Source organism: Anomaloglossus baeobatrachus, chromosome 7, assembly GCF_048569485.1.
Source record: "Anomaloglossus baeobatrachus isolate aAnoBae1 chromosome 7, aAnoBae1.hap1, whole genome shotgun sequence".
Lineage (NCBI taxonomy): Eukaryota > Metazoa > Chordata > Amphibia > Anura > Aromobatidae > Anomaloglossus > Anomaloglossus baeobatrachus.
In genome coordinates this window covers 164,842,717-164,869,916 of record NC_134359.1, presented here as the reverse complement: position 1 = coordinate 164,869,916, position 27,200 = coordinate 164,842,717, and the positions used below count along the sequence as shown (strand labels likewise).

The window sequence follows — 27,200 nt, the reverse complement described above, 5'->3', positions numbered from 1 at the left end:
GGTATTTTTGGAGGCGAAGCACGATGTTTGTCTTTCTGTCCTTATTGCTAGGGCAGACCTGACACCTCTTTCTTTTAGAATCAGGTGGTCTCACTGGGGTTGTGGATGTTGTGGTTAATGTTGAGGCAGGGCTGGTTGAGGAGGATGCTGGTGATGATGCTCTTTGTGTTGCTGTGGGTGTGGGCGAAGCACTTGTTGAGCTCTGGAGTTGTCGAACCAAGGCTGCAGCGGCTGGGTCTAGGGGCACTCGTTCCCTTTGGTCAATGTGCGCCTTGACAAGGGATCTTCCTAGTTCCTCAAGAAACATCCTCCGCTTGTTTTTTTCTTTGAATTACATCCTTGGTGAATGTGGGTCCACAACACAAATGCATTGTATGCTGACACATCAAGGATGTTTGAAAATACAACCATTGGCCATCTCCTAGTCATTCGCTGGCAAGTGTAGGTGGCAGTCAGCTTGTCCAGGTTGTCCACTCCTCCTTTGTTTTTGTTAAAAAGCCCAGAATCATCCTGGACTATGTCACTTCCTGATGACACGGCTGCATCTTTGTGAAGTGTGGACATCAGTGCCACATTCCGTTGTTTTTTAGGGCAGTATGAAACAGCAGTGGTGGTGGTGTCTGTAAGAACAAACTTTGAGGAAAGTGGAGCCCTGTCCTTCATCTGCAACAATTCAGCGGGCAGCTCAGGTTTGTTTTTTCTTTGTCGCTCCATTGGGAGACCCAGACAATTGGGTGTATAGGCTATGCCTCCGGAGGCCGCACAAAGTATTACACTTAAAAGTGTTAAGCCCCTCCCCTTCTGCCTATACACCCCCCGTGCTCCCATGGGCTCCTCAGTTTTTTGCTTTGTGCGAAGGAGGTCAGACACGCACGCACAGCTCCACAGATTGGTCAGCAGCAGCTGCTGACCATGTCGGATGGAAGAAAAGTGGGCCCATATAGAGCCCCCAGCATGCTCCCTTCTCACCCCACTCTTGTCGGTGGTGTTGTAAGGTTGAGGTATCCATTGCGGGTACGGAGGCTGGAGCCCACATGCTGTTTTTCCTTCCACATCCCCCTTAGGGCTCTGGTGGAAGTGGGATCCTATCGGTCTCCAGGCACTGAGACCGCGCTTCATCCACAACTCCTGTGGAGCCTACTGGATAGGAGCCGGGTATCGTTCAGGGACATGGCCCTGCTACTTGGAGGTACTCTGTATCCCGGTGGGGACCGCGCACAGCAACACTCCAGCTTTGCTGGGTGTGCTAGTGCACCGGGGACCACGGCGCTGACCGGGTTAATATGTGCCATTACACACTCAGCGTTGCTGAGTGTGTTTATGTATAGGGACTGCCGCACTGACCGCCGCGGCCATGGAAACACTGCGGCGCGGCTGGGACTTGTAGTGCGCCGGGGACTTTCACGCCGGCCGCGCTTTTACGGCGGCCGCGTTTATTACTAGAGTCCCCGGCTTTTTGCGGCCTAGTTTCCTTTCCTCCCGCCCACAGCCCTGACAGGCAGGGGAAGGGCGGGACGCTGCACAGAACGAGCAGCACTGAGGGCTGGAGCATGCTTTGCATACTCCACCCCCCTCACTGTGCACAGTGCGGGCACCAGTTCCCGCACTTTCTGGGTCACGCCCACGGCTCCCTCCTCTCCTCAGGACGCCGGCAGCCATTCCTGTCAGCTCCTCGGACGCAGCAGAGGGGGACAAAGTCTGGGAGACCCAGGCAGGGACTCTGGTGGCCTCACAACCGCTTTAGGCGGGTGGTAAGCAGCACCTGTGGTGCTAGCCCCATTGTGCAGTAGTGTAACATTATATGTTTATGGTATATATGTTTTACACTGTATGGTGCACAGTTGATTTCTGGCTATATACCCTATTGTGTTACTCAGGGAAGATAATAGCATGGCGCCCACGAAAGGCAGGGGTGCCAAAACACAGGCTTATTATGTTGCCTGCGCCGCATGTACGACCCCGCTACCGGCAGGTTCCACTGACCCTCATTGTGTGCACTGTTCGGCCCCTGTGGCACTTACTCAGCCGGAGCCTCTGCTAAGAGGGGCCCAGGGGGAGCCACCTGCTAACACTGTTCAGGTGACGGGGACGGAGTTTGCAAAACTCTCTGAGACTATGGCTAAGATACTAGAAGCCTTGCAGTCCAGGCCGGTATCTCAGCACAGGGACTCTGTTGAATCTTTGTTCCCTGGCCCACCTCAGCTGGACCAACAATGTCCTCCCGGGGTATCTCATGGATCCCAGGCTGAGGGTTCTGACACAGACCCCAGCCCCAGACCGACTAAGCGAGCTCGCTTAGATTTTCCCTCGACATCATCATATTGTGCAGGGTCTCAGAGGGGGGAATCTCTGGTTGATGATGCGGAGACAGCTGATCAGGATTCTGATCCTGAGGCCGCTCTCAATCTTGATACTCCGGACGGGGACGCCATAGTGAACGACCTTATTGCGTCCATCAATCGTATGTTGGATATTTCTCCCTCAGCTCCTCCGGTGGAGGAGTCAGCTTCTCAGCAGGAGAAATTCCGTTTCAGGTTTCCCAAGCGTACACCGAGTATGTTTCTGGACCACTCTGATTTCAGAGAGGCAGTCCAGAATCACCATGCTTGTCCAGATAAGCGTTTTTCTAAGCGCCTTAAGGATACACGTTATCCTTTTCCCCCTGACGTGGTCAAAAGTTGGGCTCAGTGTCCCAAAGTGGATCCTCCAATCTCCAGACTGGCAGCTAGATCCATACTTGCAGTGGAAGATGGGGCTTCACTCAAAGATGCCACTGACAGGCAGATGGAGCTCTGGTTGAAATCCATCTATGAAGCTATCGGCGCTTCTTTTGCCCCAGCGTTCGCAGCCGTATGGGCGCTACAAGCTATCTCAGCAGGTCAAGCGCAAATTGACGCAGCCACACGCACGTCCGCGCCACAGGTGGCGTCCATAACCACTCAGACGTGGGCATTTGCGTCTTACGCTATTAATGCTGTCCTGGACTCTGCGAGCCGTACGGCGGTTGCAGCCGCCAATTCGGTGGTACTCCGCAGGGCCTTGTGGCTACGGGAATGGAAGGCAGATTCTGTTTCCAAAAAGCGCTTAACCAGTTTGCCAATTTCTGGCGACCGATTGTTTGGCGAGCGTTTGGATGAAATCATCAAACAATCCAAGGGAAAGGATACATCCTTACCCCAGCCCAAACCGAACATACCCCAACAGAGGAAGGGGCAGTCGAGGTTTCGGTCCTTTCGGGGCGCGGGCAGGTTATAATTCTCCTCGTCCAAAAGGCCTCAGAAAGATCAAAGGAACTCTGACGCATGGCGGTCTAAGTCACGTCCTAAAAAGGCCACCGGAGGTGCCGCTACCAAAGCGGCTTCCTCATGACTTTCGGCCTCCTCACTCCGCATCTTCGGTCGGTGGCAGGCTCTCCCGCTTTTGCGACGCCTGGCTGCCACGGGTAAAAGACCGTTGGGTGAGAGACATTCTGTCTCACGGTTACAAGATAGAGTTCACCTCTCGTCCCCCGACTCGATTCTTCAGGTCATCCCCGCCTCCCGAGCGAGCCGAGGCTCTTCTGCAGGCGCTGGGCACTCTGAAGGCAGAAGGAGTGGTGGTCCCTGTTCCTCTTCAGCAACAGGGCCACGGTTTTTACTCCAACTTGTTTGTGGTCCCAAAGAAGGACGGGTCTTTCCGTCCTGTCCTGGACCTGAAACTTCTCAACAAACACGTAAAGACCAGGCGGTTCCGGATGGAATCCCTCCGCTCCGTCATCGCCTCAATGTCCCAAGGAGATTTCCTTGCATCGATCGATATCAAAGATGCTTATCTCCACGTACCGATTGCTCCAGAGCACCAGCGCTTCTTGCGCTTCGCCATAGAAAACGAACACCTGCAGTTCGTGGCACTGCCGTTCGGCCTGGCAACAGCCCCACGGGTTTTCACCAAGGTTATGGCTACTGTAGTAGCGGTCCCCCACTCTCAGGGTCACTCGGTGATCCCTTACTTGGACGATCTCCTGATCAAGGCACCCTCTCAAGAGGCATGCCAACACAGCCTCGACGCTACCCTGGAGACTCTCCAGAGTTTCGGGTGGATCATCAATTTTCCAAAGTCAAATCTGACACCGGCCCAATCGCTCACATACCTTGGCATGGAGTTTCATACCCTCTCAGCGATAGTGAAGCTTCCGCTGATCAAGCAGCGGTCACTACAGACAGGGGTACAATCTCTCCTTCAAGGCCAGTCACACCCCTTGAGGCGCCTCATGCACTTCCTGGGGAAGATGGTGGCAGCAATGGAGGCAGTTCCTTTCGCGCAGTTTCACCTGCGTCCTCTTCAATGGGACATCCTACGCAAATGGGACAGGAAGCCGACGTCCCTCGACAGGAACGTCTCCCTCTCTCAGGCGACCAAAGCTTCCCTTCGGTGGTGGCTTCTTCCCACTTCATTATCGAAGGGGAAATCCTTCCTACCCCCATCCTGGGAGGTGGTCACGACGGACGCGAGTCTGTCAGGGTGGGGAGCGGTTTTTCTCCACCACAGGGCTCAGGGTACGTGGACCCAGCAAGAGTCCTCGCTTCAGATCAATGTTCTGGAAATACAGGCAGTGTATCTTGCCCTGAAAGCGTTCCAGCAGTGGCTGGAAGGCAAGCAGATCAGAATTCAGTCGGACAATTCCACAGCGGTGGCATACATCAACCACCAAGGCGGCACACGCAGTCGGCAAGCCTTCCAGGAAGTCCGGCGGATTTTGATGTGGGTGGAAGCCACGGCCTCCACCATCTCTGCAGTTCACATTCCAGGCGTGGAAAACTGGGAAGCAGATTATCTCAGTCGCCAGGGCATGGACGCAGGGGAATGGTCCCTTCACCCGGACGTGTTTCAGGAGATCTGTTTCCGCTGGGGGGTGCCGGACGTCGACCTCATGGCGTCCCGGCACAACAACAAGGTACCGACGTTCATGACAGTCTCAAGATCCCAGAGCTCTGGCGGCAGACGCCTTAGTTCAGGATTGGTCGCAGTTTCAGCTCCCTTATGTGTTTCCTCCGCTGGCACTGTTGCCCAGAGTGTTACGCAAGATCAGGGCCGACTGCCGCCGCGTCATCCTCGTCGCTCCAGACTGGCCGAGGCGGTCGTGGTACCCGGATCTGTGGCATCTCACGGTCGGCCAACCGTGGGCACTACCAGACCGACCAGACTTGCTATCTCAAGGGCCGTTTTTCCATCTGAATTCTGCGGCCCTCAACCTGACTGTGTGGCCATTGAGTCCTGGATCCTAGCGTCTTCAGGGTTATCTCAAGACGTCATTGCCACTATGAGACAGGCTAGGAAACCAACGTCCGCCAAGATCTACCACAGGACGTGGAAAATTTTCCTGTCGTGGTGCTCTGCTCAGGGTTTTTCTCCCTGGCCTTTTGCCTTGCCCACTTTTCTGTCCTTCCTTCAATCTGGACTGGAAAAGGGTTTGTCGCTCGGCTCCCTTAAGGGACAAGTCTCAGCGCTCTCTGTGTTTTTCCAGAAGCGCCTAGCCAGACTTCCACAGGTACGCACGTTCCTGCAGGGGGTTTGTCACATCGTTCCTCCTTACAAGCGGCCGTTAGAACCCTGGGATCTGAACAGGGTGCTGATAGTTCTTCAGAAACCACCATTCGAGCCAATGAGAGATATTTCTCTCTCACGCCTTTCGCAGAAAGTGGTTTTTCTAGTAGCAGTCACTTCACTTCGGAGAGCGCTGTCATGCAAAGCCCCTTTCCTGGTGTTTCACCAGGACAAGGTGGTTCTGCGTCCGGTTCCGGAATTTCTCCCTAAGGTGGTATCCCCCTTTCATCTCAATCAGGATATCTCCTTACCTTCTTTTTGTCCTCATCCAGTTCACCAATGTGAAAAGGATTTGCACTTGTTAGATCTGGTGAGAGCACTCAGACTCTACATTTCTCGTACGGCGCCCCTGCGCCGCTCGGATGCACTCTTTGTCCTTGTCGCTGGCCAGCGTAAAGGGTCACAGGCTTCCAAATCAACCTTGGCTCGGTGGATCAAGGAGCCAATTCTCGAAGCCTACCGTTCGGCTGGGCTTCCGGTTCCCTCAGGGCTGAAGGCCCATTCTACCAGAGCCGTGGGCGCGTCCTGGGCTTTGAGGCACCAGGCTACGGCTCAGCAGGTGTGTCAGGCGGCTACCTGGTCGAGCCTGCACACTTTCACGAAACACTATCAGGTGCATACCTATGCTTCGGCGGATGCCAGCCTAGGTAGACGAGTCCTTCAGGCGGCGGTTGCCCACCTGTAGGAAGAGGCCGTTTTACGGCTCTCTTACGAGGTATTATTTTACCCACCCAGGGACTGCTTTTGGACGTCCCAATTGTCTGGGTCTCCCAATGGAGCGACAAAGAAGAAGGGAATTTTGTTTACTTACCGTAAATTCCTTTTCTTCTAGCTCCAATTGGGAGACCCAGCGCCCGCCCCTGTTTTTTTGTGTACACATGTTGTTCATGTTGAATGGTTTCAGTTCTCCGATATTCCTTCGGATTGAAGTTACTTTAAACCAGTTTATAATTCTTTTTCCTCCTTCTTGCTTTTGCACCAAAACTGAGGAGCCCGTGGGAGCACGGGGGGTGTATAGGCAGAAGGGGAGGGGCTTAACACTTTTAAGTGTAATACTTTGTGCGGCCTCCGGAGGCATAGCCTATACACCCAATTGTCTGGGTCTCCCAATTGGAGCTAGAAGAAAAGGAATTTACGGTAAGTAAACAAAATTCCCTTCTTTTCACTGTGCCCACCATGGTGATTTTCCTCCTGAGAAGTTCTTGTCCAAGGTCATAACTGGTAAAAAAAATAGTCACAAGTAATGTTGTGACCCTGCAGTCCAGTAGTCATATAGAGGACTACACGTTTTCCTTGTTTTTTTTCAGGGATGCCACTTGCAGACTTGCCTGTGTAAATCTATAGATTCCATGCATAGCTAGTTTTTGCATCACAGGCTGCCCAGATTTTTATGCAGTATTTGCCTGGCTTACTTGGCATGTATTGCCGGAATGGGCATTTTCTGCGGAAAGGGAGAAAACGTTCGTCTACTGTCACCTCTGGCCCTGGGTTGAACATCAGTGGAAGGAGCTGCACCCATTTCTCCCAAACATCCCTGATGGGAGCAAGTTTGTCAGATTTTGTTCTGGTGTCTGTTGTCAAATCTGAGGACTCTTGATATCATTTGACACTTTTGAAGTGACATTGTTGCCCGGAAAATATTCCTGCCTGTTGATGCGTCCCAGAGACTATCAGTGGCCTCATTGCAGGATTTGTACACTCCAGCAAGGAGAAGAACACCAATATAGGCATCCAGGTCATCATCATGAAGGTCATTCCACATGTTGCCGTGGACTTTTTTTCCTTCAAGGTTTATCATAGCAATAATGACTTTTTTTATTGACAATGGCATAAACAGATCAAAACATGTCTTGATGTCACTTACTCTTGTAACAGCAAAACTTGTAATCCCAGGGGTCATTTTTATGACATTTGCAGCATCTGCCCTGCCATGTACATGTGGAGGTACTGAGCTCCAACTGAGCTTGCCACTTTTGCATTTGAATCTTTCAGTGGGAGCAGCTTAAGCACCGGTGACCTCCTCATCAAACTGATCAGAACTGTCTGTGTCTTCCGGTTGATACTCCACATCTTCTTCCTCCTCAGAAACCTGTTCATCTATCAGTTTGCTGCTGTGTGTCCTCTGATTCATTATCATCCAAGATATAATCCAGAATTTGGCTTGCATTTAATCTTCTCCACATTGTTGCATGGTGTAAACTGAAGATGTATACTCTGCAAAGTACCAACTGTAAGCTGATTTGGCCATACATGCCTGGACATGTCCCTAACTCAAGTTGTTGGAGGTAGAGCTGGCTGTGGGCTGTTTTTTTATATTGTGTTTGAGTTCAGTCTTGGGACTTATTATTGGTTTTTTACTCTTTTATTAGACCTGGGTCGAAATTGACCTCAACAACACAAATGTTATAATTTTAATAAGAGCATTTTACAATTTAGTAAAATAGTTTTATTTTATTGTATTTTGTTTAAAAATAAGTTCCAGAAAAAGTCAAAAAGTCTTGATGCAATAAACAAATGTATGTAGAATTTGTATGCATTTAAAACCTAAAACGGGTCAGTCACGACCCTAACACTAGAAGAAGGTTTTAAAAAATCTGCAAATGATGAATGTGGGCCTTAATATTTTTCATGGGTAAAGAAGAACCTACAGTGGGGGAAAAAAGTATTTAGTCAGCCACCAATTGGGCAAGTTCTCCCACTTAAAAAGATGAGAGGCCTGTAATTGACATCATAGGTAGACCACAACTATGAGAGACAAAAGGAGAAGACAAATCCAGAAAAATCACCTTCTCTCATTTGGCAAGATTTTTTTTTTTTTGCAATTTATGCTGAAAAATACGTATTTGGCCAATAACAAAAGTTCATCTCAATATTTTGTTATATATCCTTTTTTTCTTAAAGTCTTCATAAGGTTGGCACACACTGTTGGTAGTATGTTGGCCCCTTCCTCCATGCAGATCTCCTCTAGAGCAGTGATGTTTTGGGCCTGTCACTGGGCAACAAGGACTTTCAACTCCCTCCCAAGGTTTTGTATGGGGTTGAGATCTGGAGACTGGCTTGGCCACTTCAGGACCTTCATATGCTTCTTACGAAGCCACTCCTTTTTTGCCCTGGCAGTGTGCTTGGGATCATTATCATGCTGAAAGAACCAGCCACATTTCATCTTCAATGCTCTTGCTGATGGAAGGAGGTTATCACTCAAAATTTCACGATACATGGCCCCATTCATTTGTTCATGTATACGGATCAGTCGTTCTGGTCCCTTTGCAGAGGAACAGCTTAACAACATGATGTTGCCACCCCCATGCTTCACAGTAGGTATGGTGTTTTTTGGCTGCAACTCAGCATTTTGTGTACAACTCAGCCAAATGCTCTCTAGCAAACATCAGACGGGCCCGGATATGTACTGGCTTACGAAGGGGGACATGTCTGGCACTGCAGGATCTGATTCCCTTTTGGCGTAGTGTGTTACTGTTGGTAGCCTTTGTTACGGTGGTCTCAGCTCTATGCAGGTCATTCACTAGGTCCCCCCATGTGGTTCTGTGATTTTTTGCTCACCGTTCTTGTGATCATTTTGACCCCATGGGGTGAGATCTTGTGTTGAGCTCCAGATCAAGGGAGATTATCAGTGGTCTTGTATGTCTTTCATTTTCTTATGATTGCTCCCACAGTTGATTTCATCACACCAAGCTGCTTGCCTATTGCAGATTCAGTCTTCCCAGCCTGGTGCAAGGCTACAATTTTGTTTCTAGTGTCCTTCGTCAGCTCTTTCGTCTTCACCTTAGTGGAGTTTGGAGTGTGACCGTTGAAGTTGTGGACTGTAAAAGGGGACTAAAAGTGCCTCTGTGAAAGGGACATAAAAGCACACCACTGAAAGGGGGATAAAAGCACCAACACCCCAACTATTGTTGTGCAAAAGGTGTAAAAGACCTTCGTCTCTTTACTATCACAAAGGATCTATTCCCAATATCACAAATATACTGTATATATTCCCAAGGGTAATAATTTCTCTGTTCCTATTGCCTTATTCTGCTTTGCCCTTAATACCTGGTGCATCCCAATCAAGCATATACTCAGTCACTTTGTTGTAATAATAAAATATAACACGTTTTATTATTAACTAACAAGACTACAAGAATACACTATATAATTCAAGCAAATGCACTAATATATACACATACAATACAATAAAACGCCAGTAAATACTTAACTATAAAACCCACAGTTACATACCACCCACTATGGCACTCACACAGTTACAGCCCACCCAACAATATGATACTATCTATCCCTATATGAGGAGTACTCAGCCATCCTTTTGTGTGACCATCCAGGAAGCAAGAGAGAAGAAGAAGAGAGAGAGCGGGTAAGGAGTCAGCTTAATATAGGGCTTGTGACCAAGATTCATTTAGCCCTATGATTGGCTGTAACCTGTGATGTCATGGGGGCGTGTGTATAGCCAGGTGTTGGAGAACGCCTCCCAACCTGGCTGAGGGTAAAAGACATGATCTTCTGTGTGTGTTACCCTCCCCCATCCAGCACAAGAGAAATTATATTATTATATATTATTTCACAATTAACTTCCCTGCTACATTCCCCCTGTTGTCGAGAACACGACAATTATGATGCGGGAAGTTTAGTGCTGTGTCTGTGTCTGCTCAATCCTATAACTGATAATAGTTCAGGATGGAATGAAGTATTAAACTTAGGTATCTAAACATCACCCATTCTGGTAACTTCCCTGCTGTACGGTAACAGTGTCCATCTACAGAATATACCGTCTTCATCCTGGTGTCGTGGCGTGATGGGACTGCCGAGTGTCACAAAAGGTAGTTGGGCCTGGCCTCGTGGAGCCCCTCCCTCATTTAGTGGTACCAATAATCATGGCCTGTCTACACTCCCTCACCCAGCCACTCTTTACATCCTGGCGTGATGGGGAACGGACAACATAATTGCCGATATTCTAGTATCCGCCTACCCAAAGTCTGTTATTGCTGGTCAGACTCTAGAAGGGCTCCACCCACATTGACCATAGGTCGCCCACGTAACTATCCTATGTAGACACCCCTTACCCTGCCATCTTACTATTGATGAGGTTCATCCATGAATAGATACATAGGTTTATGTATAGCAGATCGGAATATTTAGGGTGGGGCGTGATGTCAGCGATACCTAAGCTGACTGCGGGATTTAAACACCGTCTTAACTAACCGACTTTCAATCCATCCCTTATGAACATTACCAAATGCTAGGGTTGAAGTGGAACATAACTATGAAATGAGGGGAGCTGTCCCTAAAGAACCTTATTCTAATTTCCCCATTCACACCACACAACACATAAAAAACTTTATTACACAAAATATATACCTTTGCTACGAATCCATATATAGACTTAAGGTAAAAATAGCAAATATCTCCTGATCCATAAAGCACCTCCATAAAGATTATTGACCCATGTGTATATGGATTATCTCCCAGTGATAAATGCATGCTTATGAATTTAGTAGGGGTGCAATACCCAGACATAAACAACAAACACAACATTACCATATATTTATACATAAAATGTTCATATATATATATATATATATATATATATATATATATATATATAATGGATCCGGGGTAAAGGACTGGATTCATCTTTTGTCCTTAAGACCCGTCTCTGGCTGAGTTATAGTGCTCAGCCTTATCTCTGTGCTGTTGAGTAGTCCCTCTTTTGGTACTCCTGAAATTTTAGACAGTCCAGTATATAATGATGGAGTCCAGTATTAATGATAATGACCACGACAAGGAGGCAATATTAGAAGAGTGATGTAACTTTGTGAATGTAAATTAACAACCAATCCCACCCTCCAGCCATGATGCTGGAATCTTTATATCCCAGTCTCCTCATGGCTGAAATCTGTCAGGAGAGGTCTTCCATTCTTCATCAAACCCACAAAGGATTTTCTGGAACATCACAGCCGAATCTGTTTGACCTAAAACGAGAAAGGAATATACGCTCCTGGATTGTCAGGTGCAGTTAGAACATAATATACAATGTTTTATTTTATGCTCAGTGGCTGCACTAAACTCACTCTTTCCACGTTATACAGTGTGAGTGTGCCTGTTATTTCAGGTCCACCTCCCCCTGTTAACCTTTGGAGAGCTGCCCAATAAAATATATCCCATTTCCATTGTTTCTTTATCGTTCCTTTGGGAGACCCAGACCATGGGTGTTTAGCTTCTGCCTCCGGAGGACACACAAAGTACTACACTTAAAAGTGTAGCTCCTCCCTCTGAGCTTATACACCCCCTGGTGAGCCAGTCCCAGCCAGTTTATCGCTTTGTGTTCAGGAGCCATACATCCACACATTCATTCTCATCTGATTTATTTGATTTTTGGAAAGAGTTTGAAGAAAAGCGGGTCCACGTCTGGACTCCCGGCATGTCCCTTCTCACCCCACTGTGTCGGCGGTGTTGTAAGGTTGATTTCCAAGGCTGGAGCCTTACATGCCGCGCTCCTTCACCATCCCTCCTGGGCTCTGGGTTGAAGTAGGAGCCAGCACGGTCTTCATGCCTGGCAGGAGACCGGTCTCCATCCACAGCCCCTTGAGGATTCTGTTGGACCGGAGCACTCATCCCCAAGGACCTGGCCCTGCGTCTCAGCAGCTAAGTACCTGAGACGTTTGTGTTGGGGGTCCCGGTTCTTTATTGTATGGGGAGAGTATGCTGAATGTTTTTCTTTTGACATTTCCGGCGGGTTCTCTAGCTTTTGCCCGAGAACCGCGCCGATGGTGCCTGCGCGTCGGCCTCGCCGCTTAAATTTAGCCGGAGGCCTAGTTTCGTTTTCCTGCCCTCGCATGTCACTCATGCAGAGGGACAGGCACGGCTCCTCCCGGCGGCCGTTCTGCACAGGGGAGGGCGTCCCTCCTCCCCTGCAGGTCTCTATAGCTCTCCTATAGGAACGCCCCCTAGTCCCGCCCCCTCTCTTCGCTCCGGCGGCCATTTCTCAGGCAGAGTTCACTCTGCGCTGGGACATCCTGCACTCTGCATCTCTGCTGAGGTGCTGTGCATTGGGGACCGGGCTTCGGGATCTGGAGGGCACACAACACCGCGCCCAGCGGTCTGGTAAGCCACAGTCGGTCTCCGGTTGTGGACCTCTGTATATTCTCCCTGGGGTTCATTCTCTAAAGCCCCCACTCCAGCAGCATGTCTCACACAAGGAGCAAGGCTCCAAAGCTTTATTCTGTATGCACTGCATGTAAGCTCCCGCTGCCTGAGCCGAGCACTTTTCCACATTGTGATGGTTGCTCTAACTTGGCGGTGCCACAGCCTGGAGTTTCACCCCCAGTGGTCTCTCTGGCTGCTGCTGCACCTGTGGCTGAACCCCCGGCCTGGGTAGAGTCCTTTTCTAGGTCCATATCCCAGTCATTTGCTGAGTCCATGGGACTTTTGTCCAGGACTTTGATGAATATGCATCAGCCCTCCTCACAGGGTGCCTCTAATACTCCTGACAGAGGATTCCTATCCTCTGACCTCCGTCCATCGGAGCTCACAGAGGATTCATCATCTGGTCCCAGACCCCGTCCTTCTAAGAGAAGGCGCAGGGTTTCCTCCCCCTCCTCATCCCGCGGCTCTGTCTCAAGAGCTGACTCACAAGATGAGGAGGATGCCCTCACGGGGGGCTCAGAGGCTATGTACCCCATTGATTTCTCTGAGGGTGATTCAGATCTTAGTGACTTGATTGCTTCTATTAATTCTGTGCTGGATCTCAATCCGCCAGTCTGAGGAGCTACCCTCTTTGGCAGAAAAGCATCAGTTTACCTCGCCTAAGAGAGTGAAGAGTGTGTTCTTTAACCACTCCAGTTTTCAGACCACTGTGTCCAAACCCAGGGCCTGTCCTGACAAACGCTTTCCAAAGCGTGGTTCTGATGACCGGTTTCCATTTCCACCTGAGGTGGTCAAGGAGTGGTCTCACTCCCCAAAGGTAGACCCTCCGGTGTCTAGGCTCTCAGCCTGGACCGTTGTGTCGGTGGCTGACGGCACCTCACTTAAGGATTCCACTGACCGTCAGATTGACCTTCTGGCCAAATCTGTGTATGAAGCTGCGGGGGCCGCGTTTTCCCCGACTTTTGCAGCAGTGTGGGCTCTCAAAGCCATCTCTGCTTCTCTAGAGGAGATGCATTCCCTCACCAAGGAATCTATGCCTGAGATGGTTACCTTAACTTCTCAGGCTTCAGCTTTTTCATCTTATGCCATGTCTGCCATGCTAGAGGCTGCTCACCGCACTGCGGTGGCTTCAGCTAATTCCCTTGTTATCCGCAGGATCTTGTGGCTTCGAGAGTGGAAGGCAGATGCTTCTTCCAAGAAGTTTCTTGCTGGGCTCCCTTTTGCTGGTTCCCTTCTGTTCGGTGAACAGCTGGATGAAATTATTAAGGAAGCTACTGGCGGGAAGAGTACTTCAATGCCACAAACCAAGACCAGGAAACCCGCCCAGGGTAGGAATCAATCGAGGTTTCGTTCCTTTCGTTCCTCCAACTGGTCGTCCTCTAAGCCTTCCTCCTCGTCCGCTAACTCAGCTAAGGATCAGAAATCCAACTGGCGCCCAAAAGCGCGTCCGCAGAAGACCGCAGGAGGTTCTGCCACTAAGGCAGCCTCCTCATGACTCTCTGCCCGCTCCAGCCACGTCCTTAGTCGGTGGCAGGCTCTCCCACTTTGGCGACGCTTGGTTAAAGCAAGTCTCCGATCAGTGGGTGAGGGATATCATATCTCACGGCTACAGGATAGAATTCTCTTCCAGCCCGCCAAACAGATTTTTTTCTCTCAACTCCCCCCTGCTCCAAGGCCGCCGCCTTCTCGCAGGCCGTGGCATCCTTGCAGGCAAACTGAGTGATTGTACCAGTTCCCCCTCGGGAACGGTTCAGAGGTTTTTACTCAAACCTCTTCCTAGTTCCCAAAAAGGACGGTACCTTCCGGCCCATCCTGGATCTCAAGCTTCTCAACAAGCATGTTCGGGTGCGGCATTTTCGCATGGAGTCTCTGCGATCAGTCATTGCCTCTATGACCCAAGGGGATTTCCTGGCGTCCATCGACATCAGAGATGCCTATCTACATGTGCCAATCGCAGTTTCACACCAGCGTTTGTTACGTTTTGCAATAGGAGAGGATCATTTCCAATTTGTGGCTCTCCCCTTCGGATTAGCCACGGCCCCTCGGGTATTCACCAAGGTTATGGCGGCAGTGATTGCGGTCCTGCACCTCCAGGCGTTGACAGTGCTTCCTTATCTGGACGACCTTCTGGTCAAGGCTCCATCCAGCGCAGACTGTCAGCGGAGTGTCTCGCTCACTCTCGCCACTCTAGCCCAATTCGGGTGGCTTGTCAATCTTCCCAAATCCACTCTGACTCCGACCCAGAGTCTCACGTACCTAGGGATGCAGTTCGAGACTTTGCCGGCACTTGTGAAGTTGCCCTTAATCAAACAGCAGTCTCTCCAGCTAGCGGTGCGCTCTCTCCTGAGGCCCCGCTGTTATACCCTCAGGCGCCTGATGCAGGTGCTGGGTCAAATGGTAGCGTCCATGGAGGCTGTTCCCTTTGCCCAGTTCCATCTGCGCCCTCTGCAGCTGGACATTCTCCGCTGTTGGGACAAGCGGCCTTCCTCCTTACACAGGTTAGTGGCTCTGTCGCCACGGACCAGGAGCTCTCTTCAGTGGTGGCTTCGGCCCCTCTCCCTGTCCCAAGGGCGCTCCTTTCTGACCCCTTCCTGGGTGATTCTCACCACGGATGCGAGCCTATCCGGCTGGGGAGCGGTATATCTCCACCACAGAGCACAGGGCACTTGGACTCCGTCCGAGTCAGCCCTTTCAATCAATGTGCTGGAAACCAGAGCTGTGCTTCTAGCTCTCCTAGCTTTTCACCACCTGTTGGCGGGCAGGCACATTCGAGTCCAGTCAGACAACGCGACAGCGGTTGCCTACATCAATCACCAAGGCGGGACACGCAGCCGCCTGGCAATGATGGAGGTACAACGCATCCTTCAATGGGCGGAGGACTCCAAGTCCACCATATCCGCAGTCCACATCCCAGGCGTGGACAACTGGGAGGCAGATTATCTCAGCCGTCAATGCGTGGACGGTGGCAAGTGGTCCCTGCACCCGGCAGTGTTTCAGTCAATCTGCCGCAAATGGGGCACTCCGGACGTGGACCTAATGGCATCCCGTCTCAACAACAAGGTTCCTGTTTACGTGGCTCGCTCCCATGATCCTCAGGCCTTCGCCGCGGACGGTCTGGTTCAAGACTGGTCCCAGTTTCGTCTGTCCTACGTGTTTCCCCCTCTAGCTCTCTTGCCCAGAGTCCTGCGCAAGATCAGAATGGAGGGCCGTCGAGTCATCCTCATTGCACCGGACTGGCCCAGGCGAGCTTGGTATCCGGACCTGCTCCAACTGTCCGTAGAGATGCCGTGGCATCTCCCGGACCGTCCAGACCTACTCTTGCAAGGTCCGTTTTTCCGCCCGAATTCTGCGGCCCTCAAATTGACGGCGTGGCTCTTGAGTCCTGGATTTTGACGGCTTCTGGTATTTTTCCTGAAGTCATCTCCACTATGACTCGGGCCTGTAAGTCTTCCTCCGCCAAGATCTATCACAGGACTTGGAAAATTTTCCTGTCCTGGTGTCGCTCTTTCGGCCATCCTCCTTGGCCATTCTCCTTGCCGACCCTTCTGTCTTTTCTACAGTCCGGTCTGCAGCTAGGACTGTCCCTCAACTCTCTCAATGGACAAGTCTCAGCTCTGTCAGTGCTGTCCCAGCGGCGTCTCGCCCGGCTGGCTCAGGTCCGCACCTTCATGCAAGGCGCGTCTCACATCATTCCGCCTTATCGGCGGCCCTTGGATCCCTGGGACCTTAACTTGGTCCTCATGGTATTGCAGAAACCCCCTTTTGAGCCTCTTAGGGAGGTTTCTTTGTATCGTCTTTCTCAGAAAGTGGCCTTTCTAGTTGCCATAACTTCTCTCAGGAGAGTCTCTGATTTGGCTGCGCTCTCCTCGGAGTCTCCTTTTTTAGTCTTTCATCAAGACAAGGTGGTTCTCCGTCCGACTCCGGACTTTCTTCCTAAGGTGGTCTCTCCCTTCCACCTTAACCAGGACATTTCCTTACCTTCCTTCTGTCCGGCCCCTGTTCATCGCTTTGAAAAAGCACTGCATACTCTAGATCTGGTGCGTGCTCTCCGGATTTATGTGTCTCGCACCGCTGCGCTTAGGCGTTGCCCCTCTATTTTTGTGCTAACCACAGGGCGGCGCAAAGGGCTCCCTGCTTCTAAGCCGACCTTGGCCCATTGGATTAGATCTACAATTTCGGACGCCTACCAGAGTACTCAGGTGCCTCCCCCGCCGGGGATTAAAGCACACTCGACCAGAGCTGTCGGTGCCTCTTGGGCTTTTAGGCACCAGGCTACGGCTCAACAAGTCTGTCAGGCTGCCACTTGGACTAGCCTGCATACCTTTTCGAAGCACTACCAAGTGCATGCTCATGCTTCGGCAGATGCGAGCTTGGGCAGACGCATCCTTCAGGCGGCTGTCGCCCACTTGTGAAGTTAGGTTCTGCCTACTTCTTAGTTTTTCTGTTTATTTCCCACCCAGGGACTGCTTTGGAACGTCCCATGGTCTGGGTCTCCCAAAGGAACGATAAAGATAAAGAGAATTTTGTTTACTTACCGTAAATTCTTTTTCTTATAGTTCCGTATTGGGAGACCCAGCTCCCTCCCTGTTGCCTGTTGGCAATTTTCTTGTTCCGTGTGTTATCACCAGCTGTTGTCGTGGACAGTGTCTCCGGTTGTTCCGGTTCTTACTCGGTTCTACTTGTGGGTGGCTATTCTCCTTCAGCTTTTGCACTAAACTGGCTGGGACTGGCTCACCAGGGCGGGTATAAGCTCAGATGGAGGAGCTACACTTTTAAGTGTAGTACTTTGTGTGTACTCCGGAGGCAGAAGCTATACACCCATGGTCTGGGTCTCCCAATACGGAAGTATAAGAAAAAGAATTTACAGTAAGTAAACAAAATTCTCTTTTTCTGCATTCTCTATCAACAAAAACAAACTTAGATACACTGTTTTATCTGTTTCCTGCATCAAGATTTGAATAATCGATATGCCATCCGTCCGAACTTCTAGATCTAAGCATAATGGATAATACATCACTCCAGCGTGCACGCTTATTATCCATACATACCTCCTGTCTGTCTTAGCTCACGTAAATAAACATAACTCTATTCAAACTGAATGTATAGGACAACATGAAAAAACAGTTTCTAAGACGAAAGAACACAGTCAACTCTTGCATCTACTTCACTTAACCCCTTCACGACCGCGGGCAGTAAAATTACGTCCGATTTTAACGTGACTTAACGACCAGGGACGTAATTTTACTGCCTAAACTTCATTTGATTGCCGTGGCCATAGCAACGGCTTTCAAATGATGTCCCCTGCTGTTTCTTACAGCAGGGGACCTTTGCTTGACCCCAGGGGGGGTGGCATCGCCACCCCCCATAGGCGATCGATGTGATTGGCTGTTCAAATCTAAACCGCCAACCACATCGTTCGCACTAATTTCGGCAAAAATAATGCCGGAATTAGTGCGAGACTGTGAGATCCAGCTATGAGATGCCGCAGCTGCTGCAGCATATCATAGGTGGACCTCAAACATGTCGCCCCCAGCCCCTGCAGCACTGATTGGAGCGATCGTGCTATGACGCGCAATCGCTCCAATCAGTGTGCAGTGGGGCGGTCTGATCTGGAGGTGGCCGCCCTCCCCAGGCCTGTCCTGGTCTGGGGACCCTTCCCCAACATGTCTGCAGCGTGGAGTGGCTGGTACTTTTGGTACCACGCCACCGCTGCTGCCGCCGCAGACGCCGCCTCTGCTGTCACCGCGCCTGCTCCAATGGTAAGTATTGCGCTCCGGCGATGGCCCCTGCACGCTCCCGTGAAGGCCCCTGTGCGCTCCCGTGAAGGCCCCTGCCCGTGCCCCCCCCCCGATCTGCCCCCCTACGCCCCGATCTGCCCCCCTACGCCCCGATCTGCCCCCCGGCATCCCGATCTGCTCCCCACGCGATCTGCCTGCCTCCTCTGTCATCTCTATTCTGCTTCCAAGGTTCCTTCCTTCTGCCTTTGCTTCTCCGCCCCCTCTGCTCTCCCTCTGCCCCCCCCCATCTGCCCCCCCTCTCCCCATCCCCCCCCATCCCCCTCTGCTCCCCCCCCCCCGACGTCCTCTTACCTGCCTTCACGGGTCGTCCGAGGTCTTCACTGGCCCGATCACATCTGCCTCCATCGCTGGGTCCTTCTGCTGATCTGTCCAACGTCCTGCCTGCTGCTCCTGTATAGCTGTCCATCTCACTGCCTTCTTGTTCCTGTGCAGCTCTTCTCGTCAGTGATCCTCTTGTTACTGTGAGTATAACTTTTTTTTTTCTTGTATCCTGTCCATTTTTACACCTCATCCGTCCGTGCGTCCCGCCGAGCGCTGATCAGGGATGCAGATAACGGATCGGCATCCCTGCTCAATTTTTGGCGTGACTTTTTTCCGTATTCGCGACGCTTTTTGTATCGCGTCCGTCCATGCGTCCCGCCGAGCGCTGATCAGGGATGCAGATAACGGATTGGCATCCCTGCTCAATTTTTGGCGTGACTTTTTTCCGTATTTGCGACGCTTTTTGTATCTCATCCGTCCGTGCGTCCCGCCGAGCGCTGATCAGGGATGCAGATACTGGATCGGCATCCCTGCTCAATTTTTGGCGTGACTTTTTTCCGTATTTGCGACGCTTTTTGTATCGCGTCCGTCCGTGCGTCCCGCCGAGCGCTGATCAGGGATGCAGATAACGGATCGGCATCCCTGCTCAATTTTTGGCGTGACTTTTTTCCGTATTTGCGACGCTTTTTGTATGGCATCCGTCTGTGCGTCCCGCCGAGCGCTGATCAGGGATGCACATAACGGATCGGCATCCCTGCTCAATTTTTGGCGTGACCTTTTTTTTTTCCGTATCCCCAACGCTTTTTGTATCTCATCCGACCGTGCGTCCTGCAGCGGCCGATCAGTGCACCGCGTCTGAAAAGTTAAATGGCGTTCCTTCTCTTCTGAGCCCCGCCGTGCGCCCAAACAATTACTTTCCACCACATATGAGGTATCTACGTACTCAGGAAAAATTGCACAATATGTTTTATGGTACATTTTTTCCTGATACCGTTGTAAAAAAAAAAAAGCTACCTGGTTGATACAAAAATTTTGTGGTTAAAAAAAAAAATAATTTTCACGGTTCAACGTTATCAACTTCTGTGGAGCCCCTGAGGGTACAAGGGGCTCACCAAACATCTAGATAAATTCCTTGAGGGGTCTAGTTCCGAAATGGGGTAATTTGTGGGGGATCTCCACTGTTTAGGCACCATAGGGGGTCTCCAAACGTGACATGGCGTCCGCTAATGATTCCAACCAAATTTGCTGTCAAATGGCGCTCCTTCTCTTCTGAGCCCCACCATGCGCCCAAACAATTACTTTCCACCACATATGAGGTATCTGCGTACTCAGGATAAATTGCACTATAAATTTTATGGTGCATTTTTTCCTGATACCCTTGTGGAAAAAAAGCTACCTGCTTCAAGTGATAGTTTTGTGGTGAAAAAAAAAAATTGTATTCATGGCTCAACATTATCAACTTCTGTGGAGCCCCTTGGGGCTCGCTAAACATCTAGATAAACTCCTTGAGGGGTCTAGTTTCCAAAATGGGGTCACTTGTGGGGGAGCTCCACTGTTTAGGTACCATAGGGGGTCTCCAAAACGTGACATGGCGTCCGCTAATGATTCCAACCAATTTTGCTGTCAAATGGTGCTCCTCTTCTGAGCCCCGCCATGCGCCCAAACAATTACTTTCCACCACATATGAGTTATCTGCGTACTCAGGAAAAAATGCACTATAAATTTTATGGTGAATTTTTTGCTGATACCCTTGTGGAAAAAAAAGCTACCTAGTTGAAGCAACAGTTTTGTGGTAAAAAATTTTTTTTTCTTTTCACAGCTCAACGTTCTAAACTTCTGTGAAGCCCCCAGGTGTTCAAAGTGCTCACCAAACATCTAGAAAAAATATTTGAGGGCTCTAGTTTCCAAAATGGGGTCACTTGTGGGGGAGCTCCATTATTTAGGCACCTCAGGGGGTCTTCAAACCCGACATGGCGTCCGCTGAGTGCAGCTAATTTTGCGTTCAAAAATTCAAATGGCGCGCCTTCCCTTCCGAGCTCCGCTGTGCGCCCAATCAATTGATTTTTACCACATATGGGGTATCAGCGTACTCAGGAGAAAATGCACAATAAATTGTATGGTGTACTTTCTCTTTTCTCCCTTGTGAAAATGGAAATTTTATGGCTAAAGTAACATTTTTGTGTTAAAAAGTAAAATTTTCATTTTTTCCTTCTTTTCTTTTCCTTGCTTTGGTTTATGTGAAGCACCTAAAGGGTTAATAAACTTTTTGGATGTGGTTTTGAGCAGAGTGAGGGGTGCAGTTTTTAGAATGGGGTCACTTTTGGGTATTTTCTGTCACCTCGGCCTCTCAAAGTCACCTCAAATGGGATGTGATGTCCCTAAAAAAAATTATTTTCTAAATTTTGTTGGAAAAATGAGAAATCGCTGATGACCTTTGACCCCTTCTAACTTCCTAACGAAAAAAATTTTGTTTCGAAAATTGCGCTGATGTAAAGTAGACATGTGGGAAAGTTTTTTTTTTTTTTTTTTTTAGTAACTATTTTGTGTGACATATCTCTCAGATTTATGGGCATAAATTTTCAAAGTTTGAAAATTGCGAAATTTTCAAAATTTTTGCAAAATTTCCTAAATTTTCACAAATAAATGCAAAAATTATCGGTTTAAATTTACCACTGACATGAAGTACAATATGTCACGAAAAAACAATCTCGGGATCGCCAGGATCCGTTGAAGCGTTCCAGAGTTATAACCTGTCAAAGTGACACTGGTCAGAATTGCAAAAAATGGCCCGGTCATTAGGGTGTTTTAGTGGCCGGGGGTGAAGGGGTTAAGGTGGTGTCACACACAGCGACGACGACAACGACGTCGCTGCTACGTCACCATTTTCTGTGACGTTGCATCGACGTCCCGTCGCTGTTGCTGTGTGTGACATCCAGCAACGAGCTGGCCCCTGCTGTGAGGTTGTTCCTCGTTGCTGAATGTCCTGCTTCATTTTTTCGTCGTCGCTCTCCCGCTGTGAAGCACACATCGCTGTGTGTGACAGCGAGAGAGCGACAAAATGAAGCGAGCAGGGAGCAGGAGCCGGCGTCTGGCAGCTGCGGAAAGCTGTAACCACTGTAAACATCGGGTAACCAAGGGAAGACCTTTCCCTGGTTACCCGATATTTACCTTCGTTACCAGCGTCCGTCGCTCTTGCTGCTAGTGCCGGCTCCTGCTCTGTGCACATGTAGCTGCAGTACGCATCGGGTAATTAACCCTATGTGTACTATAACTAGGAGAGCAAGGAGCCAGCGCTAAGCAGTGTGCGCGGCTCCCTGCTCTCTGCACTGTGACATGTAGCTGCAGTACACATCGGGTTAATTAACCCATGTGTACTGTAGCTAGGAGAGCAAGGAGCCTGCGCTAAGCAGTGTGTGCGGCTCCCTGCTCTCTGCACATGTAGCGACGTTATCATCGCTGCTGCGTCGCAGTGTTTGACAGCTAAGCAGCGATCATAACAGCGACTTACAAGGTCCCTGTTACGTCACAGAAAATGGTGACGTAACAGGGATGTCGTTGTCGCTGTCGCTATGTGTGAACCCAGCTTTAGAGACAAAGCAAATTTACATTCCTGCACTACTGATCAGTTATCTCATCTCAGGGATCTAGTTAAAGACTGTAAAACTATAAAAGACTGTAGCTTAAAACAAAAGTACAATCTCATATACTTGACAAAGGAGGTCTGATAGAAAAAATACAGAAAACAAAGCAACAGCCTCGGCTGGGTTTACATTTACATTACTCTCACATAAGAACTAAAGGTCCAGTCACACTAAACAACTTACCAGCGATCCCAACAACGATAGGGATCGCTGGTAAGTTGCTAGGAGGTTGCTGGTGAGATGTCACACTGCGACGCTCCAGCGATCCCACCAGCAAACTGACCTGGCAGGGATCGCTGGAGCGTCGCTACACGAGTTGCTGGTGAGATCACTAGCAACCAGTGACCAGCCCCCAGCGCCGCGTGGAAGATGCTGCGCTTGGTAACTAAGGTAAATATCGGGTAACCAACCCGATATTTACCTTGGTTACCAGCGCACGCAGCGACACGTGCAGAGAGCAGGGAGCAGCGCACACTGAGCGCTGGCTCCCTGCTCTCCTAGTTACAGCACACATCGGGTTAATTACCCGATGTGTGCTGCAGCTAAATGTGCACAGAGCAGGGAGCAGCGCACACCGGGTGCAGCTGCACAGGGTACATATATAGGGTACAGAGTACAGGGTGCAACTGCACAGAGCAGGGAGCAGCGCACACCGCTTAGCGCTGGCTCCTTGCTCTCCTAGTTACAGCACACATCGGGTTAATTACCTGATGTGTACTGCAGCTAAATGTGCACAGAGCAGGAGTCGGCACTGACAGTGAGAGCGGCGGAGGCTGGTAACAAAGGTAAATATCGGGTAACCAAGGACAGGGCTTCTTGGTTACCCGATGTTTACTGTGGTTACCAGCCTCCGCAGAAGCTGGCTCCTGCTGCCTGCACATTTAGTTGTTGCTGTCTCGCTGTCACACACAGCGATCTGTGCTTCACAGCGGGACAGCAACAACTAAAAAATGGCCCAGGACATTCAGCAACAACCAACGACCTCACAGCAGGGGCCAGGTTGTTGCTGGATGTCACACACAGCGACATCACTAGCAACATCGCTGCTACGTCACAAAAGTTGTTCGTTAGCAGCGATGTTGCTAGCGATGTTGCTTAGTGTGACGGGGCCTTAAGATTACAACATTCTTCCTGCTTGTCTATACCTCACAAATCTAACCATTATTTGTTATCAAAAGGTAATGATAATGACCAAGCAAAAATAAAATACCTAAATACAAGACAGCTTAATATATTCAAACCTATAAACTATTAAAGAAAACAACTGTATACACACAATATTGTTTATCCCACAATAATAACTATGGGCCTGTTATCTCAAATCAAGGCCTTAGTTGTACTCAATGTATCGTCCCTGTTTGTCAAACAGCCATCTTGTTGCCCATGTGGGACCACACATGAGAAAAACACATCTTTCTGCCTATTCTGATGATTTACATGTCTACTCTCCCCCACAATATTGCTGAACTTACAGTTCCTGGCAATATGTCCAAAAAGATGACATTTAAAACACTGAACAGAACCATGTTTCCTCTCTAGTTTGATCCCTGACTATTTACAAAACCTGGCTATGTGACCTAATCCAGTACAAGCATAGCATCTAACACATGCCATGCTATATTTTGGGCCTCGTTTGTTTTCTTTAGAAATTTTAAATTCTTCCATTAGTAGTGATGTACTTTTTACTACTTTACTTTTACACTCGTTAATATGTCCATATATCCACCCTTTTTGCTCGATAGAAGGCAAAACTTTGGGATCAAACCTTGTTTTTTTTAGACAACAAGGCCGGCAACTTGCTTGAAAAATCATTGATGATATTCTGCATACTAGTTATCTTTCTAGAACTAGCTGCAAGTTCGACATTTAACTGTCGCTTTTTGTTGTTTGACCTCAGCATTAAACTGAGTCAGCTTTTTCTCAATATCATCAGAATGGTCTTCATCTCCAGCAGTTGTGACTCAAGCATGGAGATCTGCTTGCCCCTCTGAGCTGAGCACTCGACCCTATCTCGTAATTCTGTTTCCAGTGTGTGGATGTTTCATGTTTTCCACACAACCCTGGCAATGGTAGATAACTTCCTCTGCCTTCCTTGTGCTAGCAAGTGTTTCCAAGTGCTCTGACTTGGAAATGCTCTCCTCAAATGTAGACACTAGTTTTGCTAGCATGACTAAGCGTTTTTTTTGTTTTTTTGAAAACACATCTACTTATGCATCATAAGCATATGCCTGGTCCAGCAGAGCGGACCAGAGCATCTCCGTGGACTTGTATGTGTTGGGAATTATGGGGATAAATGTGCTGTTTTCACTTATGTGTTTAAGTGTGGTGAAATTCATACTCACTCGTTCGGCCATCTTGTTCGGTGTCGTCGCTTCCTTAGTCCCTTTTCCGCTGCTTGAAAACAGATCCAACACTGGATCGCCTTGTTTTCCGACCAGCTGGACTCCTTTGATGACCCGAACCTTGATGGTCTGCCAATGACGTGATGATCTTCTCCACCGTACACCGTATGTGGCAAAGAGCGTGCAAAGGAATCAGAAAAACATTAAAAATCTGACAAAACCAAAAGATTAAGTTCTCTGTTGAATTTTGTTTCATGTATAGCTCAGGCTGAATATCTTCGTCACCTGTCTGGGCTACCAGCGCACCGAACGCACAAATCAATATAACGCTACACCACGTCTATATTATCTGTCGCACGTTCCTCCGGCCTGGTCACTACACAGAGGATGACCCCTCGATTTCAACAGATCAAAACACGAAAAAAAAGAAATCAACAATGAATCTTGGATTTGTCCTCTTTGTTCCTGGAGAACAGTAACTGCCTGTGTAGAGATCTACCCAAACACCGTATGCAAAGTAAACAGAAAAAATGTGGATACCCTTAGGACACAAAACGCACTGATTCTTAAGTTCTCTGATTTTAATTTAATTCTATGTTAAGTATAATTGCCTGAACTTGAAGGCCTACGTGCACAGAATAACACAACACTTCACCGTATTCAATGTTATCTATCTGCAATCATCTCTCCCTATATTAGTTCACAATTAATCACAGAAAAGCAAATTAAAAACTGTCTGGGCCTTGGCTCGCCATTGTAAAAGGGGACCATTGTTAAGTTGGGGATAACAAGTTCAAACAGGTGCCATTACTACAGGTAATGAGTGGAAGACAGCGGAGCCTCTTAAAGAAGAAACAGGTCTGTGAGAGCCAGAAATCTTGCATGTTTTTAGATGACTAAATACTTTTTTTCCACCATAATTTGTCAAAAAAATTCTTGCCATATCAGACAAGGTGATTTTATGGATTTGTTTTCTCATTTTGTCTCTCATAGTTGTGGTCTACCTATGACGTCAATTACAGGCCTCTCATCTTTTTAAGTGGGAGAACTTGCACAATTGGTGGCTGACTAAATACTTTTTTCCCCACTGTAGCTATGCTTCATGCCAGCAGATCAATGGGGAATGTTCCCGTGCAGCCACTTGTTTCACAGTTTGGCACCAAGTTGTCACAGCAAGCTGCTAAATGGTTAATTTTTTGAGGTGCACATAGAAAAATGTTTCCTACATTTTTTAGCCATTTCTGATATAAAACAATTTAGTATTAAACTACATAAATTATGTGAGATTTTTTCATCACACTTGGATAATTTGTCTCCACTAAACACAGTCTGTAATTTGCTAATTTGCAGTATTGTTTATGGTGTAAATTGGACTGTCCATCTGTACTCGCAATAGGGAATATGAAGAATTTGTGTGTCCCGTTGGCCGGGCCATTGGATTTCAATAGTTTTAACTAATGGTCATATTCAGGCAAATTGGGCCTCATTTGGGGCTAGTGTTTGTAGCATATTTGTTTTTTCAATGGTGACTGGTATATTGTATGTGGCCGCTTCATAAAATACAATAAACGTAGTTTCATCATATTTCAAAAGAACCTACAATTTTTACAATGTTTAAGTCTTCTCCATCTCATTACAAGCTCCTAAGTCTGTTAGTGTTTTCTGCTTGTGTCCGCATTCTTAAAAGCATCCCGCTATGCAATAATCTGTTACTATAGAAATAATGTCTATCATGGCACTTATACTGTCCTTTCTTTTGTCTAGCAAGTTTTAGATCGAGTGAGTAGAATGACACAAGGGGACCTGGTAATGTCTATGGACCAACTATTGACAAAACCTCGTCTTGGGACCTGTAACAAGTTCTATATACAAGTGTTTCCACTGCTTAATGGTAGGTCCATGTCCTTAGTTTACATGTAGCAAAATCCTCATGTTAAATGCTAATAGTACTCTATTTGTGCTCTATAAGTAGCACTTGTTAACAAGAAAAACTCCTGATATTAAGTGTGTGCGTCTTGCATATCAGTTATGGATCAGTTACTGTGTTACTCTGTTAAAGGGAATATGTCAGGTCCCCTATGCCCTCCAAAACAGCAGCAGTCATACTTGTATGGCCAAATTCCCTGCCTAACCAGCCCTGTATAATGCTTTTCACTAATATGAATGCTTTAATGCCCCTGCCCTAATTAGCATATGAGTTTCCCAGACTAGGCAGCCTCATGTCATCATGCCCCACAACCAGGTTACATCCAGACTATAAGACGCATTCCCCAAATTTTGGTGAAAAAAGTGCGTCTTATAGTCTGGAAAATACTATACTTCTCTGATGCTGAAAACCAAAAGAAAAACTCCTAAAAATATCTTTATTACTATTAAATATTAAAATCTTAAGTCATAAAAACCAAATTGCTTTTAAATAA

The 27,200-nt window shown here is 48.5% G+C and overlaps 1 protein-coding gene across 2 annotated transcripts in view; it reads left to right on the top strand.

The window, feature by feature from the left end:
- PIKFYVE (phosphoinositide kinase, FYVE-type zinc finger containing) overlaps positions 1–27,200 on the top strand; it is a 460,760-nt gene that overhangs the window by 163,860 nt on the left and 269,700 nt on the right. For both annotated transcript variants that reach the window (XM_075317792.1, XM_075317791.1), the window contains one exon: positions 26,545–26,671. In XM_075317792.1, coding sequence (XP_075173907.1) covers positions 26,545–26,671 — 127 coding nt within the window. The remainder of the gene's footprint in view (positions 1–26,544; positions 26,672–27,200) is intronic.